A 25,931-nucleotide genomic window follows, 5' to 3' on the forward strand; every position below is an offset into this window, starting at 1 on the left:
AGCTATACTCAGCTTTGATCAACGGGACCAAAGGCAAGTCAATGAGCAAAGGGTAGTTTTCAACAAATAATACTGGAACAATTGGACATCTAGATACAAAAAATAAAAAATAAAATTCTAGACACTGACCTTTGACAAGTATTAAGTTGAAATGGATCATAGATCTAAATGTGAAGTACAAAACTTTAAAACTTCTAGGAGATAACAGAAAATCTATGTGACCTTGTGTTTTAGTCATCTTTGCGTCACTATTACCAAAAGACCTGATAAGAACAATTGAGAGGAGGAACATTTTATTTTGGCTCATAGTTTCAGAGGTTCAGTCCCTGGTCAGCTGACTCCATAGCTCTGGGCTGGGGTGAGGCAGAACATCATGGCGGAAGGGCATGGTGGAGGAAAGCAGCTCAGGACATGACAGCCAGGAAGCAGAGAGAGAGCTTCGGTTCATCAGGGACAAAATATAACCCCAAGGAATGTCCCCGTGACTTCTCTTTTTCAGTCACACCCTACATGCCTATAGTCACCATCCATTAATCCAAATCAGTGGATTAATTTACCATTTAGGTTAAAGCTCTAAATCTCATCATTTCGCTCCTAAACATTCTTGCATTGTCTCACACATGAGCTTTTGGGGGGCCATCACATAGTGCAACCATGACACCTTGTGTCTGGAATGAGATCTTTATAAACCAAAAGCACAATCCATGAAAGGAAAAATTAGTGATTTAGAATTTATTAAAGTTAAAATGTTCTGTGAAAGATGTGGTTAAAGGAGTGAAAAGAGAAGTCGCAGGCTTGGAGAACATATTTGCAAAGTAGATGTGATAAAGGACTTGCATTGAGAGATACAAAGAACTCTGAAAACTCAACACTAAAAAAACCCACAAACAAACCCCAAACCCAATGCAGTTAAAAAAGGAGCAAAAGATCTGATCTGTTTATATTATTTGAGCAATAATATAAAAATATAGTATTTATTATAAATAATAAAATGTATTTATTTAGTGATTTCATATAAAACCAAACATACTCTTACTGTATGATCCAGCAGTTGCACTTTTTGGCATTTACCAAATTGAGTTGTAAACATGTCCACACAAAAAACCCACAATGTGAAGGTTTATAGCAGTTTTATTCATAACTGCTAGGACTTGTAAGTAATCAAGATACTCTCTAAGTGGTAAGTAGAACATTATTTAGCAACAAAAATAAATGAGCCATCAAGCTAACACAAGACATGGAGGGACTGTAGGTTCTCAGTGCTACGTTCCAGCACCAGGCTGAGAAGTGTATGCACTGTGTGACTTCAACTGTGTGGTATTCTGGGAATTTTGCTGTTTGCTGAGAGCAACTTGGGTAACACCATTATCCAAAATGGTGCATGTTAGGCCGTGGGTTCTTTCCTGACCTTTAGCGTCTGGTCCACTCCTCAGAGTGGTGTCCATCGTGAAAATCAGCAACTGACACAATGAGTGTTGGTTGGAGGCCAAAGACCTGGGTTTGGCCCTGTTGTGCCTTTGATGGTCAGTTCCCCCCTTTACTGTGGCAGTTCTCGTGTCTTCATCTCAGACCCCGAGGGCTCCTAGTTGTCCGTGTTCAGGAGGTCAGGTGGGCATTTTAGGGAAGTGTTTGGGTAGTGTTGTGCTCAAACCAGTGGGTGAGTCTGCTCCCTGTTCCTCTAGCAAAATGTCTGAGATGATCAACTTATAAAGAGAAAAGTTTTATTTTGGCTCAGAGCTTTGGAGCTTTCAGATAATAATCAAATGACCCTGTTTCTTCTGGTGGCAGGAGCGCATGACAGAACGAGCCGCTCACCAATGGCCAGGAAGCAAGAGAGGGCAGGAATGGGCTGGGTCCCACGGTCCCCTTCCAGGGCAAGCCCCCAGTGACATGAGTACCTCTCCTCTGTATCCCCCTTTAAAGGTGCCATGTGTCCCATAGCAACACTCTGGGGGTCACCCTTTGACACGTGTGTCTTTGGGGTACACTTAAGATCCAAGCTATAGCAATCAGCTTTATTTATATAAAAAAAAATGTAGGGGCTTGTGCTGTCTGAGTGAGCTCTCTCAGTTTTCCAGAGAGACAGAACCAGCAGTGGGTGAGGTTCTGTCTCACTGGGGTAACTTGCAGTCAGCAAGCTGGAGCCCCAGGACTGCTGATGGTGTAGTTTCAGTATGAGTCTGAGAGCTTGAAGACTCAGGTTCATTTCAGAAGATGGAAGGCTCAAGGCCCAAGAACAGACAGCATTTCCATGCAAATCCAAAGGCCGGAGGAGACCAGATCCCAGCTGTGTGTATTCACAAGTGTGGGGGTATTCCCACTCCCTCAGCGTTTTTGTTCTATTCAGGCCTTTAACTAATTGAGTGAGACCCACCCATGTTATTGAGGGCAATGTGCACACTCAGTCCTCCAAGTCAAATGTTAAGCTAACCTAGAAACACCCTCAGACACACCCAGAATAATGTTTGCCCTAAAGTCTGGGCACCCTGTAGCCCAGTCAAATTGACACATAAAGTTAACCACCATGCTTTCAGGTCTGGATGAGGTCCTGGTGAGGTGCTGGGTCAGGTTCTCGACCTCAAATGAACAGGTTGTTCTAGATTTCAGGGCCTCTTTCTTCTTTGCTGGATGCTATGGGTGTTCCTTTTGGTGATCCATTTTAATGTTTTATTTTGTCCTTAATAAAGACAGAGGGAGGAGAATCTGCTTCTCTGATAGGCTGTGAGATTCTAGGACCATATTATGGCTCTGAAACACAACATTTAAAAATCAAGCCCCATGAAGAACCCTCACCAGATTTTTTGTTTGCTTTTCAGGACTCTGTTTAGAGAAGCTGCCTATTTCGTCTTCCACCAGTAATCTGCACATGGACCGGGAGCAGGATGTCATCACCTGTTACGAGAAAGCCGGGGACATCGCCCTCTTGTACCTCCAGGAGATAGAAAAGGTATGGGGACCGAGCACTCGCCCAGCGGTGACGTTTATTCTAAATCAGATTGTGCCCTGTGGTCGACCCTGGCAAGCTCCCACCTGCCTTCAGCTTGTGCGCCAGGCCTTCCCCGCCCTCCTGGCTGGCAAGGAGGAGACGCAGTGATTGTGCTGCCTTGTTTGGGGACAGATGGTTCCATGTGGGAGCCACTTCTGGGTTCTCTGAGCAGAAGTACAGCTGGTTGTCCCTTGGCACCCTGAGGCCAACAAACACCCTGTTTTCTCTCCTAAGCAAAGTGGGTTAAGCTTCGTTCATCCTTGTGTGTCCGGAAGCCGGCATCTGTTCATCTGGGTCTGGAGGCTTTACCCCATGGCTATGGTGAAGGTCTGCTGGGGACTGGGACCAGCCTGTGTGGAGCAAGTTCTGTGTCCCTGAAGGTCATCTGGGATGGTCTTCTCCAGCGGCCATGTCTGCCCAAGTGTGCGTAAATCAATCCCAGCTGGCAGAAGCCACCAGAGCAGAGGCCAAGGGAGCAAGAGCCCTGAGCTCGCATCCTGGGCAGGGAGGCAGGGAGGCTGGAGGCTGGAGGCTGGCTGGGCCAGGGAGGGTAGGCGGCCAGTTTGGAAGGACCCTTGCTCTGTGGCTCTGCTCTCTTCTGGTTCTGTCACCTTGTGCCTCTGCGTTTCCATCTGTTAGAAGAGCGTTGATGACAGTTCTGGCACTCTCGTGGCACTCTTGTGGGGTCACGTAGGTCATGTGGAGAAAGACCCTCTGCCAGGCTTGGGAGCATGTTCAGTTCTGGTGAATGTCCCTTAGTTTTAATCACAGTAGCTCTCAGGTCTGCTGCTGGCCGCGACCTCGAGCCCTCAGGCCCAGAGGCGCCCTGTGGGGCTGCCCACAGTGGTCAGGAGCCCGGTGCGCTGGGCCTCGCCTTCCCTCCTCGATGGGGCGCTCTCTCCTCATGAGAGGTAGAACAGAGAGGGACTCCCTAAGTCTGCGAGCTCTGTCATTTTAGACTTGTGTGGACTGGGAGTCATTTTTGAAATCACTTTGCTGTATGTTGGTGACTCCTGAGGCTCAGAATTGCCTGTGGGGAGTCGGGAGGCCCGCAGAAGATGAGCGGCTGGGGAGAAGGGTGGGAGCAGCGCTGACCTGGCCAGGATGGGTTGAGGGCCCTGTCCTGGGAACTCGGGGTCTCTGGCTATCTTGCCAAGATGTTGTTCTGTCAGAGGTTCTCTGGGGAGGGAATTTTGTTGTTTCTGTTATTCCGATTTCCCACTATGACGGGGGAGAAACGCCATGCAGGCTCCTTTGAACGCTCATCCATCTTGCCTGCCAGGCTCGGCACTGGGCCCAGACCTCTGCTCATCCAGCTGCGTTGCTCACAGAGCCAAGACCGCTGTGGGGCCCTTATTTTGCAGCTTATTCTACCACTGCTGTCCACGCTACCACCTTGAGCGGCCTTTTCCTGAGGGGGAAAGGAGGCGCGTCTGCTCAGTGGTCTGCAGCCATGCGGCAGACACCCCGTCGCCCCTGGTGCTCATTCCCACCTCCCGCTCACACTGGGCTCTTCAGCTGGGCCGTCAGGAGGCTCCTGCAGTCAGAGTGTAAAGACAGATTCTTCTGTTGTTTGTTCATTTTGGTTCTGGGGATGTGGTGACCACAGGAGTTAGATTTTGAGGAGGAAATCGAGGCCCGAGGACACAGGGGGGAAGCTAGAGCTAGCAGGAGGTCGCGGCTCTCCTCCCATGCCATGCTCCCTCGTTTTTCCAGTGTGGACAAACACGATGGTGCCGTCCCCAGGGTCTTCCTTATGAAAGTGCTCAGTCAGCAGGGACCAGGCGAGCCCTGGCTTTTAGTCACAGGAGGAGGCAGCTTTTTCAAATTTGGTCTAAATTGTAGCACATCTAGGTGACGGTCACCTCTTTTCTGGCTGTGCTGCAGTTTTTGGTGTGACTTTTCCTTTGTGAAACCCTCCTGGGCCTCCCCAGATTTCAGCAAGCTGGGTTATTGGCAGTGAGAGAGATCAAACGAACCAAACACCTGCTGTGACTGTCGTAGGTGCCAGGAAATTACGTGATGGCCAATCTGAAGTCTGGGGAAGGTGACCTTCCTTCAGAGACCAGTGGGCTTGGTAGAAGCTGCAGGGTCGCTGGTGGGTGGTTGTGCTGTGTGAAGATACCTGATAGAGCTTTCAATTATTTTAAACTTAATTGATTTAATTTTGAACTTAATAAGAATGATGCTGAATTGAAAATGGAAACCTTAGTGAAACAGAATCTGAAAGAAAGAAAACCCTTGAGCAAGCCGGGGGACAGTAGCTGCTGTGGAGCAGCCCTGTGAGCAGAGGTCCTGCTGCTGTCCTCCTGTGCAGCGGCCCGCCCACCATTCTGTACTGCCGCTCGCTCTATTGTTGGCTCTTAACTTCATTCATTAAAGATAATAAGATTTGGGGACTAATGTTTTTTCTATCCGTAAAAGCCAAAAAAATGGTGAGTCAGAGGCTGCACCATTCTGTGAGTTTCCCCACAGTGGGTTTGTTCAGCCATGTTGGAGTTGTTCACTTCGTGAAGGGCAGCGACCCTTCAGAAAGAGGGCTGACCTTGGCTTCCCCTTGAGGCAGCTAACTTAAGTGCTTAAGAAACAGCAGAGCTGCTGTCAGGTGAGTTGGTGCTGGAGCCCCAGCCTTGCCACCTCTTAGCTGTGGAACTTTGGACAAGTGACTTAATCTCTCTGTGCCTCAGGATCCTTATCTATAAATAGCAATAATCATCACCAGATGCCATGTGAGGGCAAAAGGGGTCTGCAATGTGCTGTGAGCACGCAGTGAGGTGCTGGCTTTATTGTCTGTTCCTGGGTCACCTGGCTGTGGAGTCTTTCCTAACATTTGACAAATTTCTCAGATAAAAATCTGGAATATCCCTGACATTCAGTTTTACTGGAAATGTAAAGAATTTTTAGGGGAATGTTCCTGAAGAGCTAGGTTGCCCCATCTGTGCTGAAGCTCCTGGAGCCGTATTTTTGCCTGGTGTCCCTCTTTCTGGGTTCTGGGTTTCTATCGCTCTGGCTGACCTTGGCCTGCTCCTTTGTTTCCATGTGGTGGAGCCCATCCTGCCTGACGAGGCCTCAGGGCTGGAGACCAGCGCTTGCTGAGGACCAGAGTGCACCAGAGGATGCTGGGAGCTCCCCGTTCCCACTGTGGGGGCAGGGCCCGAGGGGGCGTGCATAAATGAGGGTGTGTGCATCAAATAATTGTTTATCATGTTAGGGTCACGGAGACACCGACTAATGATCTCTGTGATAGTTTGTTGTTGTTTGTTGTTTTGAAGAGGAATAAAATAAAACTCCAATATTGTCCATATAAAATAATTTACTCAAATAAATCAAATCAGTGCAGATCAAATGAGCAATGACATAGGACGGCCTTGCTCAGATGGTGGCATTATGCCAAGAATAGATCGTTCCCTGTCCTCCCGAGGTGCAGTGGTGGGAGTGAAGATGACTCCGGCCTGGAGCTCACGATTCGAGCCCTGCATTTGGCACATGCAGTCATCCTGTCCCTGTTCTGCAGCACCAGCCAACCAACTGGTCACGGCTTTTTTTGGCAGAAGCAGTGCCAGGTGGGATTTGGCCCTCTGTTGACAGTTCATTTCTTTATATCCTATTTTAGAAAGGAAATCAGTGCTAAATTAACTTTTTTATTGACTGTTTTAATGCTAAAGTTCCAAGAAACACCAGGCCCCTGGATCTTGCATCACATGGCCCACATTTCCTGTGTCCATCAGGAAGCTGTTTGCGGGCAGCGTCTTGGGCCTTGGGTTCATGATGTCCTCCCTGTGGAGGAACTTGCCTGTGGCGTTGGGTCCAGAACCAGATTAGTTCACACCAGGTGTCTTCACAGTTGGTGCTGCTGTTGAGAGGCGGGAGTGAGTCTAGAGTACCCAGGGCTGTACTGTGGCTTTAACACCTGGCCCAGGGAGCAAATGCCACTGCTTGTCCTCCTTTCCATGGCGACCTTTCATTCTCACCGAAGCACAGATTGTAGCTCAGGGCTTACCAAGGTGGAGCTGAAGGCAAGCTTCCTAGCAGACGCCTCCAGAAAGCCACCAGCCGGGCTGCTGCCTCTGCCCTGGTACCGCCCGCCGACTTTGAGCCTGTCATCTTGACTGATTGGACTAGGAGGCCACCGCGCTCCTAAGAATGAGTTAGAAAAGTCTAAAACCAGAAAAGAGCAGTCACTTATTTTCATTTTTTAATTCTTGCTGCCAGTCTTTGCTCTTATAACTGAAGGGCTTTCATATACCATTAGACTCCACATTGTTTTCCTGGTAATATACTATTTCAAGTGATATGTTTAACTAGTTATGGGTCCACCTTGTTTAAAAGGGTCAGGGTCAGGCCTTCCTCAGTTCACCTCTCCCCTTACTTTGTTATTTCCTAACAAATTCACGGAAGTGGAGCTAGTTTTGCCATCTTCCTTACCACCTGTTGTGTCCAGTTGATTTTGACAAATCATACATCCCGTGATGTTGGCAGCATAGGAGATGGAGCCGTTGCTTTGTAGTCTTGGAAACTTAATGAAAAGTTGTTTGCAAGGTGAAACTAGTACCTTGCTGGCTGGTTCTTTTTCTTTTTTCTTTCTTAAAATAATAGCATTATTGAGATATAATTCACATATTGTACAATTTGGCTTAATATTTAAGTTGTATGCTGTACAATTTTTTTTTTTCTTCAGATAGAGTCTCATTTTGTTTAACAGACTGGCCTCAAATCTTGGGCTCAAGTAATCCTGCGTCAGCCTTCTGAGTGGCTGGGACTAGAGGTGCACACCACTGTGCCCAGCTCTCTGTGGTTTTTAATATGTCTTCAGGGTTGTGTAACCATCACCAGTAATGAATTCCAGAGCATTTTCATCATCCCCAAAAGAAAACCTGTGCCATGACAGTCACTCCCCATTTCCACCCTTTCTCCTCAGCCCTAAACAAATACTAAGCTGCTTTCTGCTTCTATCGATTTGCGGATTCTGGACATTTCATACCAATAGAGGAATCATATAGTATGTGATCTTTTGTGACTGGCTTCTTTGGCTCAGCATAATATTCTCAAGTTTCACCCATGTGGTGGCACATATCAGTACTTCCTTTTATTGCTACCTCGTGTTTATTCATTTGCCACTGAATAGGCATTTGAATTATTTTTACTTTTTGGCTATTATGAATAATGTCATTGCAAATATTCACATGCAAGTTGTTATATAGACACATGTTCTCATTTTTCTTGGGTCTATTCCCAGGAGTGAAATTGCTGGCTCATGTGGTAACTTATCTTTAACCTTGATATAGTCTTTTTTGTCTCTTATACTTGGTGTCCAGTTTCTTTCTTTTTGTGGGGAGGGGTACTGGGGATTGAACCCAGGTGTGCTATACTGAGCTGTCTCCCCAGCTCTTATTTTATTTTTTATTTTGAGGCAGGGTCTCACTAAGTTACTGAGGCTGCCTCAAACTTGAGATCTTCCTGCCTCATCCTCCCGAGTTGCTGGGATTACAAGAGTGTACCACCACGCCTGGCTGTGTCCGAGTTTTAGAAGCAGTGTTTCCTTACAATTTGAATCCACTAGATCATCAATGTGTTAGCCCTTATCATGTTTGTTCTACATATTTTTCCAAACAGTAATTTTTTAAAATTGCTCATAAATTTTGAATGTATAGTTGAATCTGATTATCTTTTTATTACATTTTATGTTGTTATTTTGAAAGCTTGAATGTTGGGATAACCCCCCTCAAGGATTTGAAAATTTTCAATCATTTTCTATATTGATTTTTAGTCCTAAATCTGGGCTTTATTTTAGTATATGATATTAAATGTGACTCTAAATTATTTGCTTCCAAATTATAATGCCATCTTCTCTTTCCTTTTCATATTTTGTCCAAGTTTAGATATGGCAGTAATTTCTGATCTCCGTGTGTTGTCCTATTAATCTTACTTAATGAGCATTTTTTTTTTAAAGAGAGAGTGAGAGAGGAGAGAGAGAGAGAGATAGAGAGAGAGAATTTTTAATATTTATTTTTTTTTTTAGTTCTCGGCAGACACAACATCTTTGTTGGTATGTGGTGCTGAGGATCGAACCCGGGCCGCACGCATGCCAGGCGAGCGCACTACCGCTGAGCCACATCTCCAGCCCCTTAATGAGCATTTTTTGAGGGTGGGTTCAACACCTGAAGGATTAGTAATTACAACTTTTAGGTTTTTTTAAGTTTTTTTCTCTTTATACTTCATGATGAATTTTGTTGAGTTCAAAAAAAATCCTGTTGGTTGGGCGTGGTGGCAGGAGAATCACAAGTTCAAAGCCAGCCTCAGCAAAAGTGAGGTGCTAAGCAACTCAGTGAGACTCTGTCTCAAAATAAAATACAAAATAGGACTGGGAATGTGGCTCAGTGGTTGTGTGCCCTGAGTTCAATCCCTGGTACCAAAACAAAGAAAAAAGAAAACTCCTGCTGGGATTGGGTTGGATTTTCGTTAACTCCATACACTAATCTGAAGCTGCATTTAGTCTTCTCCCTCCTTCAACCCTCTGTCATTTTGTCAAGACTTTTCGTTTTGCAGATGTCAGTGGGTCTGCTCTGTTCCTAGAGCTGTCCTGTTTCCCTTGCTGTGTGAGTAGGGTCATTTTCACTATTCACACAGACAAGAAAGCCTGTGGTATTTAATTCACTCACACAATCATTCGAGTGCATTCCGTGTTCTGGGGGCTGCTGGAGCCTGCGGCCCTGGTGTGATAAGCCAGAGCACTTGCCCAAGGGAACCTGCCACCCCAGGACGTAGGCCACAGCCTGCGTGGGAGTGGGGACTTCAGTGAAGAACTCCTGGGGCACTCTAAAGCCAGAGAAGAGACTTGGGCCAGTGTGGAAGTCCAGGGACGCTCCTGGAAGAGGTGACAGCTGAGCAGAATCTCAAAGGTGGACAAGGACAGCAATATGGGAGTATTGGCTATGCTACTGAAGCCTTCCATAGCAACGAGCTGATTCTTTTCATTTTTCTAAGACTATGAGCGTGGGGCAGAGGAATGATTTTTGTTGTTGCTGTTTTCTTTCTTTCTAATATATTCTTACATCTCTCTCATGCCTTTTTGCCAGAATCTCTAAAGCAGTGTTAAGAGAGAAAGGTGATGGCAGATTTCCTAATCTTGGTTCTATCTGAAGGTGCTTCTGCTGTGACTCCACAAAGGATGGTAATGTTTATACACTTGCTAAGTTTCTTTTTGGAATTCAGAACAACCACGGGAGGTACAGGTCTTATCCCCACTGTCCATCTGTCCATCCATATGAAGGCAGCCATGAGAAGGGGCAGCTGGACAGCTCGGCAAATGGTGAGGAGCCTCAGAGCAGACCTAGCGCCCCAGCCTGTTGGTCTGAGTCTTTGGCGCTGTCGGCTTCCTCATTCCTGGCCCGTGGGCTTTTGCCAAAGGAGAATGTGCCTGTTAAGGACACTTGTCGGCAGCCCTCTCCCAGCAAGTGTTTATCCACAGGACAAGTGTGGCTTCACAGTGCCAAACGGTGCACCTGTCCAGGACCCCGTGTTGTGGGCTCTTTGTGAGGAAGAGATTCAATTCAAGGTGCAGGGGCTTTAGGCTAGATAGACCTGGAGCTAAGCTGTTCCCTCTGTCCCCGCAAGACTCTCCCATTCTGCCCATGCAAAACCTAATGTCATCCTGGCTGCCCTGACCTCTGACATTTTGGATTTTGCTCTATGAGAAAAGAGAAGACTCATGGGGTGGAGGGGAAGGAACTGGGCTGTGGAGTCAAGGGGATCTGGGATTTGGCACCAGCTCCAACACTCAACTGCCCATGTGCTCAGTAGACAAGAGACTCAGTTTCCCCCTGAGCGAGGGTGGATGGGGTGTGCGCTCAGCGGGTTTGAGTGGAGAGCTGTGTGCCTAATACACAGCAGTTACTTTCCTATTGCCTTTTTCCTGCATTTAGGATTAGCCTTGAAAATTCCTTCATTCATTCATTTACTACCTATATGTAGTGCTCACCCTGCATGAGACACTGTGGCCGACCCGGGGTGTATACATTAGTAAACTAAATAGGCATGGCCCCTGACTGGGGGATTTGTAGCTTGGTGAAGGGAGCGAGCCAATGATCTGGTAAAACAAAACAACACAGAACAGGATGCTGGGGGAGGGGCAGGCCAACTTGACATTGGTTGGTTAGGAAAAGCCCTTGAGGAAGAGTGGAGCCAATAGCTGAGAGAGAAGAAAGACCTTGCTAAGAATAGCATGATCCAGGTAGTGTCATAAATGTCATTCAGGCTGTCCCTGGATAGCAGAGGAGCACTAGAGAATCAAGAGATTAGCTGCGGTGATGTCAGTAGAAATGGACAGACACAGACACGTTTGAGAAAGAACTAGGAGGGACATGGTAATGGATGAGACGCGAAGGTGAGTGGGTGTAAAGCTTGGGGCTCAGTGTCTGCCTTGAGCAGCTGGTTGGATGGCAGTGCCCTTTCTTAAGATGGGAAGGCGATGGAGCCTGAACTCCTAGGAGTCTCATCATGCCCAGAGGTTTCCTGGGGGTAGATATTTGGTGGTTTCTGTCCTAGGAGGGGACTCCAGCAGCTAGGAGGGAGATATCCAATGAGAGGCCTTTGAAGATGAGCCCCGTCCCTGAGGTCCAGGTGTGCAGGCCCAGCCTGAGACCAAGTCTTGACCAAAAGAACCAAGAAACCTTCCCTCCCCACACCAGACACAGAACAAAAGCAGCACCAAGCGATAGCTGATGGCGAGTACTGTGGGAAAGGGGTGTGAGCATGGAGAGAGGCAGCCTCTGCAGCACACTCAGGGGCGCGGAAAACCGGGGGTGGAGCAGAACCACCCAGAAAAACCTCTGGCGCCAGCGGTTTTAGGCAGCATTGTCACTGTTGTGAACCAAGACCTGACAAGAACAATTCAAGGAGGAAAAGTTTATCTGGAGGCTCCTTGAAAGGCGAGTGACTCACCCAAGATGGAGATTCAACCAAGAGATTTTATTGGGGGCTGCCCAAAGGGGAGGCAGAGAGAAGAGAAAGGAGAGGAAGAGGGCAGAGAGGAAGATGGCGAGAGCTTGCAAGCTTGGGCTTAAGAAGGGTGGCGTAGGTGACAGGTCGGGTGCTGATTGGCAGGATGGCTCAGGAACAGCGAGCGAACACTGTGTGTCCAGCGGGGATTGGTCTAGAAAACTTTTGAATTTGGCGCTCTTCAGAGAGGAGGGGGAGGGTAAGGATGTCTGTGGTGTTCTCGCGAGACGGAAACTTCACTTTGGCAGGGACTCTCCCACACACCGTCATTACTCCTTTTAGTTTTTGTGTTGGGAGCGGGGCGATGAGATGTCTGGCTGCTTCCTGCTGGAGAGGGACACGTGTGTGAAGGAGGGGAGGGATGGCCAGGGTGCCGGGACAAGGAAGCATGGCTGTGAAGGCCAGGGCGCTGGAGATGTGAGTTTCCTTGGGGCCGAAATCGATGAAAGCTCCTGGAAGCCATAGGTCACGGGTAGTCTCGGCCCAATCCTTGTCCTTGCAAGAGGGGGAGTCAGCCAGCTGTCCTGTGGGAGGGCCTCCAGGAGCTCCACGGGCCAGGTGCGCCCATGTGAGCCTAAAAACACCAAAGGCACCCCAAGGCCAGGAGAAGAGGAGGGAGGAGGAGACGCCACATGAGCTCCTGGCCGGAGGTCCAGTGAGAGGACTGGCTGAGAAAAGGCCAGCGAGAGCCAGTGGGCCTGGCCCCGGGTGACAGGCCAGTGACGTTCGCAGTCGTGTTTCCGAAGTTCCCTCAGCCCTTGGTGGGGCCTTCACTAGTGTGAAACCCTGGGGAGGGCTGGTGAAGGTCTGGTTAGTCGTGTTGCCTGTGCTTCCACAGGGGCTTGTGACACACAGAGAGTCCAGGGAGAGGGCCACCGTGTCTGAGAAGCAGACGGGGTGGGCGTGGCGAGGTGGGCCGGCAGGGCCGCCAGGAGTGGGGGGGAGCTAGAGTGGGGCCTGAGGTTGGGAGGGTTTGTCGGGATGAGGAAGGTCCTCCTCAGGCAGGGGGAAGGACCCTGGGGTGAGAGGTGGAGCTTTAGGGGACTCTCGGGCGGTGCAGCGGACGTGTCTGTAGGAGGAGGACGGTGGGCGTCAGCCTGGGCTCCTGTGGTCGGAGGCCGCCCGGTTTCAGCCTGGAAATGTGAATCCATGAAGTCAGTTTGCCTGGGGATCCTGAAGGCGGGCAGCGGTGGGAGTACACAAGATGACCCTTAGGGGCCCTTCCAGTTAGGTGTCAGGGTAGGCATGTCACCAGGAGGAAGAGAGAAATATTCCCAGTCACCCAGGGTTAAGGGGAAAGAGACTCCTGGCCTAGAGGGATCAGGTCATCGAGTTTCCAAATCTGTCTTAGACGAATCTAAGAAGGGGATGACTGAGATGTTCTGGAAGGATGCAGGGTGAAGGGGTCACCCCAGGTGGCAGGGGTGGGCGTTCATACATCACCTCAAAAGGGGACGTTTGAGTTGGCCTTTGGGGAGCACCGGAAGGCGAGACAGGGTGACTGGGAGAAGTTTGACCCAGTGGAGATGTGGTTCGAGGGGGAGCTTGGTGGGGGTGTCCTTTAGGGTGCAGTTGCCGCGTTCTACCTTCCTGAAGAGGTGGGGTGATAGGGGGTGTAGACCCAGGGAATGTGGAGAGCCCCAGAAATGTGTTGTGTGATTTGTGAGGTAAACTTGGGGCCATTATCTGATTGCAAGGAAGTAAGGACCCTAAATCTCAGGATGATATCTGAGAGCAAAACAGAGACGACCGTGGATGCCCCTTTGTTGGTGGTTGGAAAGCTTCCCCCCATCCTGAGAAGGTGTCTACAAGGACAAGGAGATAGAGATACCTCTTGACCCTGGGCACGTGTGTGAAATCCAACTGCCAGTCGGCTCGGGGAAGTTGTCCTGGAGCCTGGTGGGCAGGAAAGGAGCCTGGCTTGAGGGGGTATTTGGACTGGTTCTTTACGGCCCAAACTGGAGTGCTATAAGGGGAGTGGGTAGGTCTTATTAAGCCCTTGCGCCATAGGTCCTTAATAGTGGGCTGTAGGCCCTGAAGACTGCTAGTTGGAAGAGGGTATTGAGGTTGACAAGGAAAACGCTGAGGTCCTTAAGATGAATTCTGACAGGGACACAGTGAACCACAGAAGGGGTGGAAATGTCCCAAACTCGAGGGTTTACCTCTGGAGGGAGAGAAGGAGGGGAGCCTATGGACATGTGGGTTGATTCTGCAAGGGCGAGGATAAGAGAAAGGCTGGGATGGAGTGTGATGGAGGCATGGAATTTGGCTGAGATGTCCCTTCCCAATAGGGGAATGGGGCATTGGGGCCATACCAAAAACTGGTGGGAGAAAGGATGGCAGTGAGACCTACAGGAGAGAGTGAGGGTTTTAAGGCAAAGGATTGTTTGTCCCCCTATCCCAACAATGGGGGAATAGGGTGGAACAGTGGTCCCCAAAACTCCCTCAAGACTGAGTAAGTGTCCCCTGTGTCTAAAAGGAAGTTTATTGGGTGTCCGTCCACCATAATAGTGACCCTGGGCTCCTGAAAGTTGATGGTGGTCATCAGGGAGGGAGTCCCAAGGCCCCTTCAGTTGTCCGTTGTCAGTCCCCAAAGATCCAGGTCTGGGCTTGGGGTGGATCCAGCTCCCCTTCGGGGGCCGGGGCAGTCCATGGTCCAGTGACCCCTTAATTGGCATTTAGGGCATGGATTTGTAGGTGGCCTGGGATTCGGGCCCTCTTGTGTCCAGTGTTCCTCTGTCCCACACTTAAAACAGGGCCCAGGGGCCATCTTGGGTGGTGGACATTTGGCCAGAAACGAAGGAGCCTGTGGGGTAGGTTCCCTGTGCCAACATCTGGGTTTTTTGCTCTCTGGCCTTCTCATCCCGGTTATGGTACCCCTTAAAGGCTGTGGCCAGGACTTCACTCTGAGGGGTCAGGGTACCTCTGGGAGACACTTCATATGCAACTATAACACCTTTAAAGGACTGGAAGAGAAAAATTAAAATGTTTTTCTAAAATGAGACAAAATAAGTTTTAAATGTAAATGGCCTAAGCATTCCAGTTAAAGGCATAGATTTTCAGATTGAACAGAAAAGCAAGATGTGACTATACACTATGTCTGAGAAAACCACTTTAAATATTGACATATAAGAAGACAATAATAAAACTATGTTCCATGCAAATGATAATCAAGAGAATGCTAAAATGTCTGTCTTAAAATGTTTACTTAGGAATAAAATGTTTACTTAGGATTTTCAGATTGAACAGAAAAGCAAGATGTGACTATACACTATGTCTGAGAAAACCACTTTAAATATTGACATATAAGAAGACAAATAATAAAACTATGTTCCATGCAAATGATAATCAAGAGAATGCTAAAATGTCTGTCTTAAAATGTTTACTTAGGAATAAAGACTATTACAAGAGGCAAAGGGTGACATTACCTAATAAAAGGGGGCAATTTGTCAATAAGACATTATAATCCTCAAAATGTGTGTAGTTGATCTAAGCCTCTAACTCAAGAAAGTAGAAAACGAAGAATAAATTAAAACCAAAGCAAGCAGAAGGAAGGAAATATTAAAAGATTAAGACCAGAAATCAGCAAAATTAGTCTTTCAAAAGACCAAACTGGTCTTTTGAAAAGATCAATAAAACTGATAAATCTCTAGCAAGACTGAATAAGAATAAAAGAAAGAAAACAATATTACTAAGGCCCAAAGTGATGAGACACTTATATAGATTGTTACAGACATCAAAAGGCTGTAGGGGAAAATTAGGAACAGTGTTATGCCAATAAATAAGCAAATTCCCTGAATGATTCAAACTACCAAAGCTCACCCAAGCAGGAATAGATAGCCCTAAATATCCCTCTATTCATTGTAAAAATTGAATTTGTAGCTAAAAACCTCCCCATAAAGATAACTATAGGTCTTCTTGGCTCCATTGATGAATTCCACTAGTGTTTAAGGAAGAAGTGATACCAATACCACACAGATTTCCAGAACATAAGAAGAAAACACTTCCTAACTCATTTTATGAAACCAGTATCTCTGAATATAGATGCAAAAACTTTCTTTGTTGTGTATTTATTTTTTCTGGTTATATAGGAAGTATATTCACACCACTCATGTCTCCATACATGTACTTAAGGTAATGGTGTCCATCTCATTCCACTGTCTTTCAGCAAAACACAAGTAAATTGAATCATGTGATGTACACAAATGGTGTCAACTATAACATTTAGACTTTCAACATTACAGTGGTGGGAAAGCAATACATGCTCATTGAATATTGAATTTTGATCTTTTCCTGAACTAATAATAAGCAGCCTGATACTTTGCCCCCATGCGGGGCAGCTGTGGTGAGTGGTGTTCTGATCTAGACGTACAGCTCTGCACAGCGTACTGTTTCTGACACAAGCATTCAATGAATTGCATGAGTCATTCAACATTTTATCATAAAATAGGCTTATATTACATGAGTTTGCCCAGCTGTTGGTTCTTCTGTGCTCTGATCATCTTTACAGTCGACCAGGCCATGATGTTCAACAGGTCAGTTGTATAAAATGCATTTCCAACCTATGATGTTTTCAACTTAGTATGTGTTTATTGGAATTAAATATAGGAGCATCTGTAAAAAGATTATATATCATAACCCAGAGAGATTTAGGAAGGAAAGGTGGTTTAACATCCAATAATTAATGTGATTCAGCACATCAATATGTAAAGAAAGAAATCACATGATCAACTTGACAGATCCAGAGAAAGCATTTGATAAAATCTAAAACCCTTTCATGATTTAAAAACAAAAAATACCCAACAAACTAGAAATAGGAGGGAACTTACTCAACCTGATATGGGGCATTTATTAAAAAAAAAAAGCCCACATCTAATAATGTATTTAATGGTGAAAGACTGGTTGCTTTCCATGTACAGGATAGGATTTCTGCTAGTCACTTCTGCTAAATATTGAAATAGGCATTCTAAACAGTGCTGTTAGGCAAAAAAAAAAAAATAATAATAATAATAAAGGGCATCCTGACTGGAAAGGAAGATGACATGATTTTGTATATAGAAAATCCGAAGACCCCCCCTCCCACACACACACAAAAAGCTACTAGAACTAATCAGCAAATTTAGCAAGGTTAGGATTCAGCATCAAATATCAAAATAATGTGTTTCTGTGCACTAGCAATGAACAATCCAAAAAGAAAATTAAGAAAACAATTCCACTTTTAATGGCATCAAAATGATAAAATTCATGGGAATAAATTTTACATATTAAAATATACACTAGAAAGTAAAAGACATTGTTTAAAGAAATTAAGGAAGACCTAGGTAAATGTGCATGCATTGAAATATCTTATTTATTAAAATAGTTGCACTGTCCAAATTGATCTACAAATTCAACCCAATCCCTCTGAAAATATGAGTTGCCCTTTTGCAAAAACTGACAAGCTCGTTCAAAAATTTGAATGGAAATTCAAGTGACCCAGAACAGCCCAAATAGTCTTGAAACAGAAGAATGACTCCTACTTCCTGGCCTTTAACTACCCCAGTTATCAAGACAGTGCACAGGACTTGGGGAGGCTCAGTGGGTACAGTGCTTGCTGGGCACAAGCAAGATCCTGATTTAGTCTCAAAACTGCAAAAAACAACAACAAAAAATACCCCCCAATTAGTATTCTTTGAAAAGAAAACAACACCCCCACATATTATGGCATGCATATTTTTATGGCAATATAAAAATAGTAATATAACCAATATGGGAGGCTGAAATATAAAACTGGTAATGTGATAAAAATGTAGGACTACAGGAAAAGGCAAAGTAGAAAATATGAATATATTAATTTCTCCATCAGTATCATGTGCAGATAGACACTGTATAAAGTTGAAACATGTAGGTAAAAATAGTGTTCTACTCTGTGTGTGTGTACATATACATACACATAATAAACAGAATATATATTTTTAACTGTAGAGAGACTTTTAATTAACTACAGGAATAAAAACATTTTTCTGAAGTTGAATGATTATGGTTACACTTCAGTTTCTTCTCTCAAATTTAACTAAATTAAATGTAATGTTAAATTTAGAGCTGGTGTATATATAACATGATCTCTTTTTTTACAAAATTATTTTCATTTTGAAAGTTTCAGTGTTGGATTTCCAAGTGATATAGTCAGCTACTATCTGAGTTTGAAATGCAGAGAGATCTGGACTAGAGGTTAAATTTGGGACTTGGCAGCATACTGCTGATTTTTGAAGCTCTTAGGCATGGTAGAGGTCACTTCAAGAGGTTCTTAAGAGAGAAAGGAAAAGATGATGCCCTGCCCATCTCCAACACTGTGCGCATGTATGGAGGAGAACCCTGCAGTGGAGTGGAGATGTGAGTCCTAGAGGGGAGGAACACGGGTCAGCAATGCTGAGTCAAGCACCAAGGCCGAAGGAGCAGGGCCTTTGATAAGATGTTGCAATGTGGTGTGGTTGCAAGGGTAGACCACCTGGATTTACTCCTCAGTGCTGCATCCACTGTTGCCTTCTACTTTTCTTTCCCCAAAGCTTGCAGGTTAGAGAACCAGCAAATTGCTTCAGCTCCATTTGGAGAATAATTTTAAGACCTCTTTCATATTTGGGGTCTGGCTAACAACTGGGTCTTTTAAAGTCCTGCTGACTCCCAGCAAATGCAGGCAGTATGTTTGCAGAACCCTTATGTGGTTTTTATATGGCCACAAGTAGGTTTTTCTTTGAGAAATGCTTTATTAGACTGTTTGCTGGAGCTCCTTGGGCTCATGCAGTGCTGGAGCTGCGTGGTGACCTTAGCCATTGGTGGACGATGACTTTGTGCCCTTTGCTGGGACCTGCGTCCGTGTCACTCAGTCGACCGGTTAGCATGCTGGCATTCAGCAGTGTTCCATCTCTGATGCTTTTCCCAGCACTGTCCACTCAGCAGTGCCCCTCCTGCCTCAGCTCTCAGTGCCAGGAGGGCTGTGAGGGCCACTGGGTTGCCAGTTGCTCCCTATCCCGTGGAAGCCATTCTCTACTCTCCTGATGCTTGCACTTTTGCACCGCACCCCTATGCTGATCCCAGGGAAGGAGGTTGGGTTTGTAAGCCAAGCCGTGCACTGGACCGGGGTGTGTAGGACACAGGTGTGGATGTGCATCTGATTAGTTTCCCATTTTCTCCCCTTCTAGGTAATACTTACTAATATCCAAAACAGAAGTCCTAAGCCCGGCCCTGCTCCCCACGATCAAGAACTAGGTTTTTTCCTAGAAACAGGACTTCAGAGAGCCCATGTCCTCTATTTCAAAAATGGGTAAGCGTTCTTCATTTTTTCAATCCACATCCTAAAGAAGGAAAATAGACTTTTACTGCTGTCTTCAGTTTAGTTACTATAATGAAGTAATTTTAAATATGAACTACAATTGGAATATTTTTTTCAAAAGAACGAGCTCTGGCTCTTCTTGTTGTCTCCTCTCTACCTGGCCCTCTTGCTTTCCCATGAAATTTGAAGGAGGGGTAAGAGAAGAAGGAGGGCATTTATTGACTGAGCCACAGGTTGGGAAACCAAGCCCAGGCGGGTGGGTCTCATGGGGCCAAGTTTTGGTGCCCTTCCTCCCTGCGAGAGGCACTGCACAGGCCTCCCCATGTTGTCAAGGAAAAACTTAACAAACTGGAAACCCAGGCACACAGAAGCATCCCCTTTCAATGACTGATGAGCTCAGAGGATCGTATTTGCCACATCCTAGGCAGGGTTTGTGCAGGTGGGTGTGTCTGTAAGAACTCACGTTCTCCATTCTACTTGAGCTACTTTTGGAATGGGTTGAGGAGCACGTGTGGGAGGGGGCTCTCTAATGCATTCATGTCTGTTTTCCTGGTGTGTTGCTGTTGTGAGAAACGTGCTGATGCTGTTCCACATCTCTTCAGTTGTCCCTTGTTTTGACATTGTGCTGCAGGATAGATGTGCATGGAGACCAACAGTAGGTATCTGTTCCTCTGCAGCTCCTCCAGCTTTGCATGGGAGGCCCCTGGGGGCTGGACCCCTTCCTCTAGGAGCAGTAGTCCAGTAGTGCTTTAATTAGCAGAGGGGACACAAGTCCCAGCTTGTGGAAAAATGAACAGCAGAGCTGCTCTGTCTTCATTTTTAGAGCTTCAAACCTTGGGGTGTAGCTCACAGCAGTTGGATTCCATCTGCCTGGAAGCCAGCGCTGCGACCATCCATTTGCATCTGTTGAGAATAAATGCCTGTTTTCTAAATCCTATTTAACTGTCTGGGAGGAAAGGCCTGCTTTGCTCCAAAGGCCACGGATTCAGCTCAGCAAGGACCACAAAAGGTCAGGATCAACACCCCGAGGTTTGCAGTGACTTGATGGCTTTCAGGTTTGATCTCATCTGCTGCTGCCTGAGATCTCTGAGTAATGGCACATGCCCTCTAGACTAAGATGCTGTTGTCTGTTGTAAAGAGAGCGGGAAGGGAGGGAACATGGAATATCATTCTAATGATCTGTTTCTTCTCCCATTTTACAAAAAAATGGTGGTTGTCACAGAGGAACCCCCAACCCTTGCTCCCCTCTAAACCTGTGTGGATGTATTGATACGGAAACCCACAGGAATCAGTCCCCTGTGGGCTCTCAGTGAGGCTGAACCAATACCTTCTACTGAAAATGCTTTCTGTGAGATTGATCAGTTTGGTCCAGATAAGTTATTTTTTATCTTTGAAGCCTGTTCCTTGGAGAGGAAGAAGCAGGACTGATGGGCTCTGACCTCAGTCCCTGAAAGGTTGGCTGCCCCCAGAAATCCAACTACAATATAATCATGAGAGGTTTGCACTAGAGGACAGGTTACATGCTGGGGATTGCTTCATGACTGATTTCTCATCTTATTTAACTTTGCTCAAGTTCATTGATGCAGCTGTCAGGGTCTGTTCCCCTTGTAAGTCTTTTCTTATCCTCTTGCTCTTGTCACTGTGTTCCAAGAACCAAGTACTCTAAAAGGTCCCTGCCAGCAGCAGGGTTCTAGAGGCTGGGGTTGGTGGCAGTAGTGGGAGATTACTCTTGGTAGGTGGAGGTGGGGGCCAGTGTTGAGACCATGAAATGTGAACAGAAGAGACCAGTGGGAGGGTTTGGACATGCCAAGGGGCCATCAGATGCCTCTTACCAGTGGGTTATTCAGGGTGCAAGAGCCACATGGTGGGTCATTGGTCAGTGGATGCCACAGGAGAATGGAGCTGCTGTCCCTCAGCCCCAGGGCTTCCCACAGTTCCATCTTCTGATGTATTTGCTCCTTGTATCTCACTCCATTTTTGTTTTTCTGGACTTTTCCTCTATGTGTCTGGAAGGATGGTGGACAGGATGGACTATCAGTGTAGGAAAATACAGGATAGAAGAGTTTGGCGGTAAGAGGTGGAAATAGGAAAACTACATCTTATTTCTTTAGTGATATAATTAAATATATGCTCAGCTTTGGGATTACCGTTCCCGAGGACTCACTGGGTTATGGAGTGAATCTTACTCTTCTAACTCTCCCATCTTTTCCAGGAGTGACCACCAAACTGGTGACCTTGAGCATCCTCCTGAAAACCCCATGCCAGGAAGTTCCTGGCCCTCCAGCGCCTTTGCTCTTAGGGGCACTGTTAGGTCTGCAGGTGCCTTCTCTCCATCCTCACTGCTGCTCCAGTTCTCTCTTCCCGCTCCACTGCCACCTTGCATCTCCACGATTTCACAGGAGTCCAAATCAGGCATGTGATTTGCTGCAGGGCACACAGTACCCTGGGTTCCAGGTTTCTGACCTCAGTCCTTTTACCACTGAGCCTTGAGGGGGGCTGGTGAGGAGCACTTGACCCCCAGGTCTGGCCCTGCAGCAGCCTTTGCTGGGGCAGTTTCTGCTCAGGCTTTTCTGGTAGCACACAGAAGTTCCTTTGTTATTCTCTTCCTCCCTTGTTCCCCCATTGTGCCCCCACTTCCTCCTTCTCCCTCTCTTCCTTCCTTTCCCTCCCTCTCCTCCTCCATGGCTGCCATCTGGGCCTGTACCATGCTCCATCTCTGGCCCCAAGAGACACTGGTATGGTCCAATTTGGAATGCACCCACCTCTATTTCACATCTGTTTCTCTTATCCCTCTGGGTGGCAGCAAAAGCCTGTTAAGGGTGAAAAGAATCTTGTCGAGTCTCTACAGAGGGTAGAACCAGGGAGCTCTGGCCCCAGGCCAGGACTCTGCCTCCAGGTTCTCAGAATTTCCTCACCCCAGCACACTTTTGTATGAGGGGCAGAAAGGGGCTCAGGCTAGACCTGGACTTGGAACAGCCTGTTTACTTGTGGGACCTCAGTTTCTTTATCTGTAAATTGGGGCTAATGCCACCTACCACAGGAGCTGTGGGAAGGAGCAAGAAAGTAAAGGCTCACGGGCCATGTGGTGAACCAGGGGCAGATGACAGTCAGCAAACTGTGACTTCCAGTACTGATGGTGCCCTGCCAGTTCCCTGGCTGAAAGTGGGACCAGAGTAACGCCAAAGTCCAGCTGAAGTAGAAGGTCACAGGAGCAGGCATTGTGCACTTGATTGCTGGGCCTCATGCTGCCAGGGCTTGGAGGAGGGGCGCTATCCACAGTGACTGCTGGTGTCAGCTTGGTTAACGCCTGGTTGCTGATGGCCTAATGGTCCAACTGTGGCAGGACGGGGGTCTTCAGTGGTAACTCACCAGTGCCTGGGAGTTGGCCTCATTCCCATTCTCTTCAGCCTTCTAGGGAGAAGAAAATTGTGACTCCCCACTTGACTTGCTGGGGAGGCTTGGATTTGGGGTGCCACTCATTTGCTGCATTTATCTTAGGACTAGCTAACCATCCTTTGTAAACAAAGGGTAGTGAAGGACATCTCAAGTAATGTGGCTTATGTTCTGGGTGAGCAGAACAGTGCGTGTCCCCGGCTCTGGATGGGTTTTGATCAGGGCTGGTAGGGATAAATTGAAGCCAGGAGGAGATGTGGCCATTGGTTGCTAGGGTGCAGCACTGAGTTCTGACTCAGAGAAAGTAGCAAGTCAGGCAGGAGCTATTGCAGGTTCCCCGAGGGGCTTATGGCCAGGCCAGGGGACAGAGTGTGTGGAAAGGCTTTGGATTCTGTTCTTAAGGTCAAACACAGACCACGAATCACCTCTGTGCATTGGCTGCCAAAAGTTTTTAACCTTCCCAAATAATCTTATAAAACTTTGTCACCATTTACCCTGCTCAGTGTAGCCTACCCTTGGCAGAAAAATGGGCCTCAAGGCCCTGCTGTGTCCCACAGGCTGCTGAGGAGGGGTGCCTCTGGGGTTTATCACCTCAGGGACTGCAGTGGCGGCAGACAGGCTCCAGAGTCTGTGTGATTGTGGGAGACATCACGGGGAGGTGCGGCCAGGAAGCGAAGCTCAGGGCTCCGTGCATTGGTGTCTCAGGCACTCATGCTTTACAATCTGGCTCCAGGCCTTCTCCCTCTTGCAGCAGGAAGAAGTACCCACTTCTTAAGCCGCACATGACTTTTGACATTCTGAGTCCATTGCAGAGAAGGTGAGCAGTTAATACACAGCAGTTGTTGAACATGACAGACTTCAAGAGAGACAGAGATGAAAAAGAAATGGGCTTTGCCCTGCGGGAGGTGGTAGGAGAAGAAAAGGGGTGAGACATGAGCATTAGTAACTTTAAAGGTCGTATCATGGTTTTTAAAATATTCAGCAGTGAAAGAGCACCAATGACTCTAAATGAGCTGAGGTTCCAGCCACCCCCCCTTACCGTCCAGGCATTCAGCATGGCCTCTTGCTCTTCCATTCAGTGAGGGTTAATTGTGTGCCACTCCAGGCCAGGCCCTATTTTAGGTAGTCAGGATAGAGTGGTGAGGAAGAAAGACTGAGTCCCTGCCCTGGAGTTCATGGAATAAAGAATCATGGAGAATTAAGAATTAAAACAAGCAGTTTCATATTGTGACAGGGCAAATCCAGGTGGTCCCAGGAGCAAATAGGAAGGCTGCTGTGCTGGAATGGCCACATGATTTGGAAAAGGGAGTAAGGATTTGGAGAAATGGGCTTGAAATTGTGTAGATGCAGATAAACTCGGGAGGCTGTTGGGGGTCGGCATTCTAAGTGACTGGGAGGAAGATGGAGTCCTAACTGTACTTGGCCTTTGTGTATCCTGGAGGGAATTTATACAGAAATCTGGGGAGTTTCGTGCGAACCTCTCAGCACAGGACCTGGCCTGTGGTGAATTTGGGCTTCGTTCAGTAACTATTTATCGGGTTCTGCTATGTGCAAAGTGCTGTGCTCCGTTCCAGCACCTGTTGGTGAATATGAGAGTCTAGGCACAGGGCGGGTGCTTGTCTAGGGAGGCAAGGTAAAAGCAGGTAAATCCAGGTGCGTGATCATAAGTGGTCATAGTGCTGAGAAGTGAATCAGTGCAGTGAAAACAAGTGGCTGAGCACTTTTGCTCAGATCACATGGCCAGGCCAGGCGACACTGGGATGAGACTAAGACTGAGGAATGTGGGGGCCGCTCAGGCAGGGGAGGAGTATTCCAGGAAGAGGGCCCAGAGAGGGCCCAGGTCCTGAACCAGGAGAGAACTTGATGTGTTCAATAAGCTGGAAGGAAGCTGAGCATGGGGCACACAGCTATGATCCCAGTTCCTCAGGACGCTGAGGCAGGAGGATGACAAATTCAAGACCAACCTGGGCAACTTAGCAAGACCCTGCCTCAAAGTGAAATAAAAAGGGCCAAGGAGGCAGCTCAGTGGTAGATCATTTGCCTAGCATGTATAAGGGCCTAGAGTCGGTTCCCAGTACAGCAGGAAAAAGAAGAAGAAGAAGGAGGAGGAGGAAGAGGAGGAGGAGGAGAAAAAAAGGAGTGGGAAGGTAGTCCAATAGCTGAAGCATAGTTAGAAGAGGCACTTAGATATGGACCCTGAAAAGCCAGGTCTACTATGGCAGCATACAGTCGGAGCATGACAGTTATTCAAAGAAAGATCCCCAAGGCTCTAGTACAAAGGGGAGGTGATAACTGATGGGCAAGACACTAGATGCCCACCTCCGAGGTGGCAGCTGTAGTGGAGACCGGGTAGACCTGAGGTGTGTGTGAGGAGCAGCTGGTGGTCAGTCTGTGCTGGCAGCAGGTCATGGGAAGGGAGAGGCCAGTGATGACTCCCGGGTTAATCTAGAGCAGTCGGTTGGATGGGTGGGGACAATGAAAGGATCAGATTTGGGAAATGAAAGTCAGATATTTGCCTTTGGACAGGTTATGTTTGAGATGCCTGTGCCAAGTCCAAGTGGAAGCGTCAGCTGGAGGATACGGGAGCCTGGGGGTGGGGCTGAACTTGAGTCATGAAAGAAGAGGTTTCAATTACTGATTACCTGTAAAGCCTGGGGACCAGATGGGCTCTGTGAGGGGCAGAGGATAGAGCAGAAGAGAAATCTGGGGCTGCCTGGAGACCTGCAGGAGGTGGACGCTGGCGAAGGGAGAAGGCAGAGAGCCAAGTGGGACGTGTGCAGGAAGGAGGACGTGGCCACTGTGCAGAATGTCTCAGAGAGGCTCCAAGTGTGAACACTAATGTAGAGAACACAAGATGCCGTGACCCGAGGAGGCGGTGGGGGCAGAAGCTGCTAGGGGACAGTGCAGAGCAGGTTGCAGGAAGGGTGACAGCAGTGTGTGGCGGCCACTCTCCCCAAGTGCTCTTTCTCTCTGGTTTTCTTTTCCAAGGTGAAGTTCATGCTGGAAGGACAGCAGGTTAAACACCAGGCTAAGAAACAGAGAATCCATTCTTCAGGTGTGGAGGAGCCGTTAGCTCATGAGGGTAGAGAGTGGGAAGGCCAAGGACAGAGTGGTGCATTTGGCAAGAGTGTAGTGCCACCGGCTCATGTCCCCGTAGCAGGGGAGCCTGGGCCATTTTACATGGCTTCACGGCCACAGGCTGCATTCTGACCTCCATAGGAACCAGGTGGGAGAGTGAAAGATGGA

At 47.4% G+C, this 25,931-nt stretch overlaps 1 protein-coding gene across 7 annotated transcripts in view; it reads left to right on the forward strand.

Annotated features, from left to right (window-relative positions):
• The window catches only part of Ttc7b (tetratricopeptide repeat domain 7B), a 232,165-nt gene that overhangs the window by 54,443 nt on the left and 151,791 nt on the right, over positions 1-25,931 (forward strand). For all 7 annotated transcript variants that reach the window (XM_026394209.2, XM_026394208.2, XM_026394211.2 and 4 more), the window contains 2 exons: positions 2,817-2,947; positions 19,162-19,283. In XM_026394209.2, the coding sequence (XP_026249994.2) occupies positions 2,817-2,947; positions 19,162-19,283 (253 nt within the window). The remainder of the gene's footprint in view (positions 1-2,816; positions 2,948-19,161; positions 19,284-25,931) is intronic.

Source organism: Urocitellus parryii, chromosome 6 (assembly GCF_045843805.1).
Source record: "Urocitellus parryii isolate mUroPar1 chromosome 6, mUroPar1.hap1, whole genome shotgun sequence".
NCBI classification, from domain to species: Eukaryota; Metazoa; Chordata; class Mammalia; order Rodentia; family Sciuridae; genus Urocitellus; species Urocitellus parryii.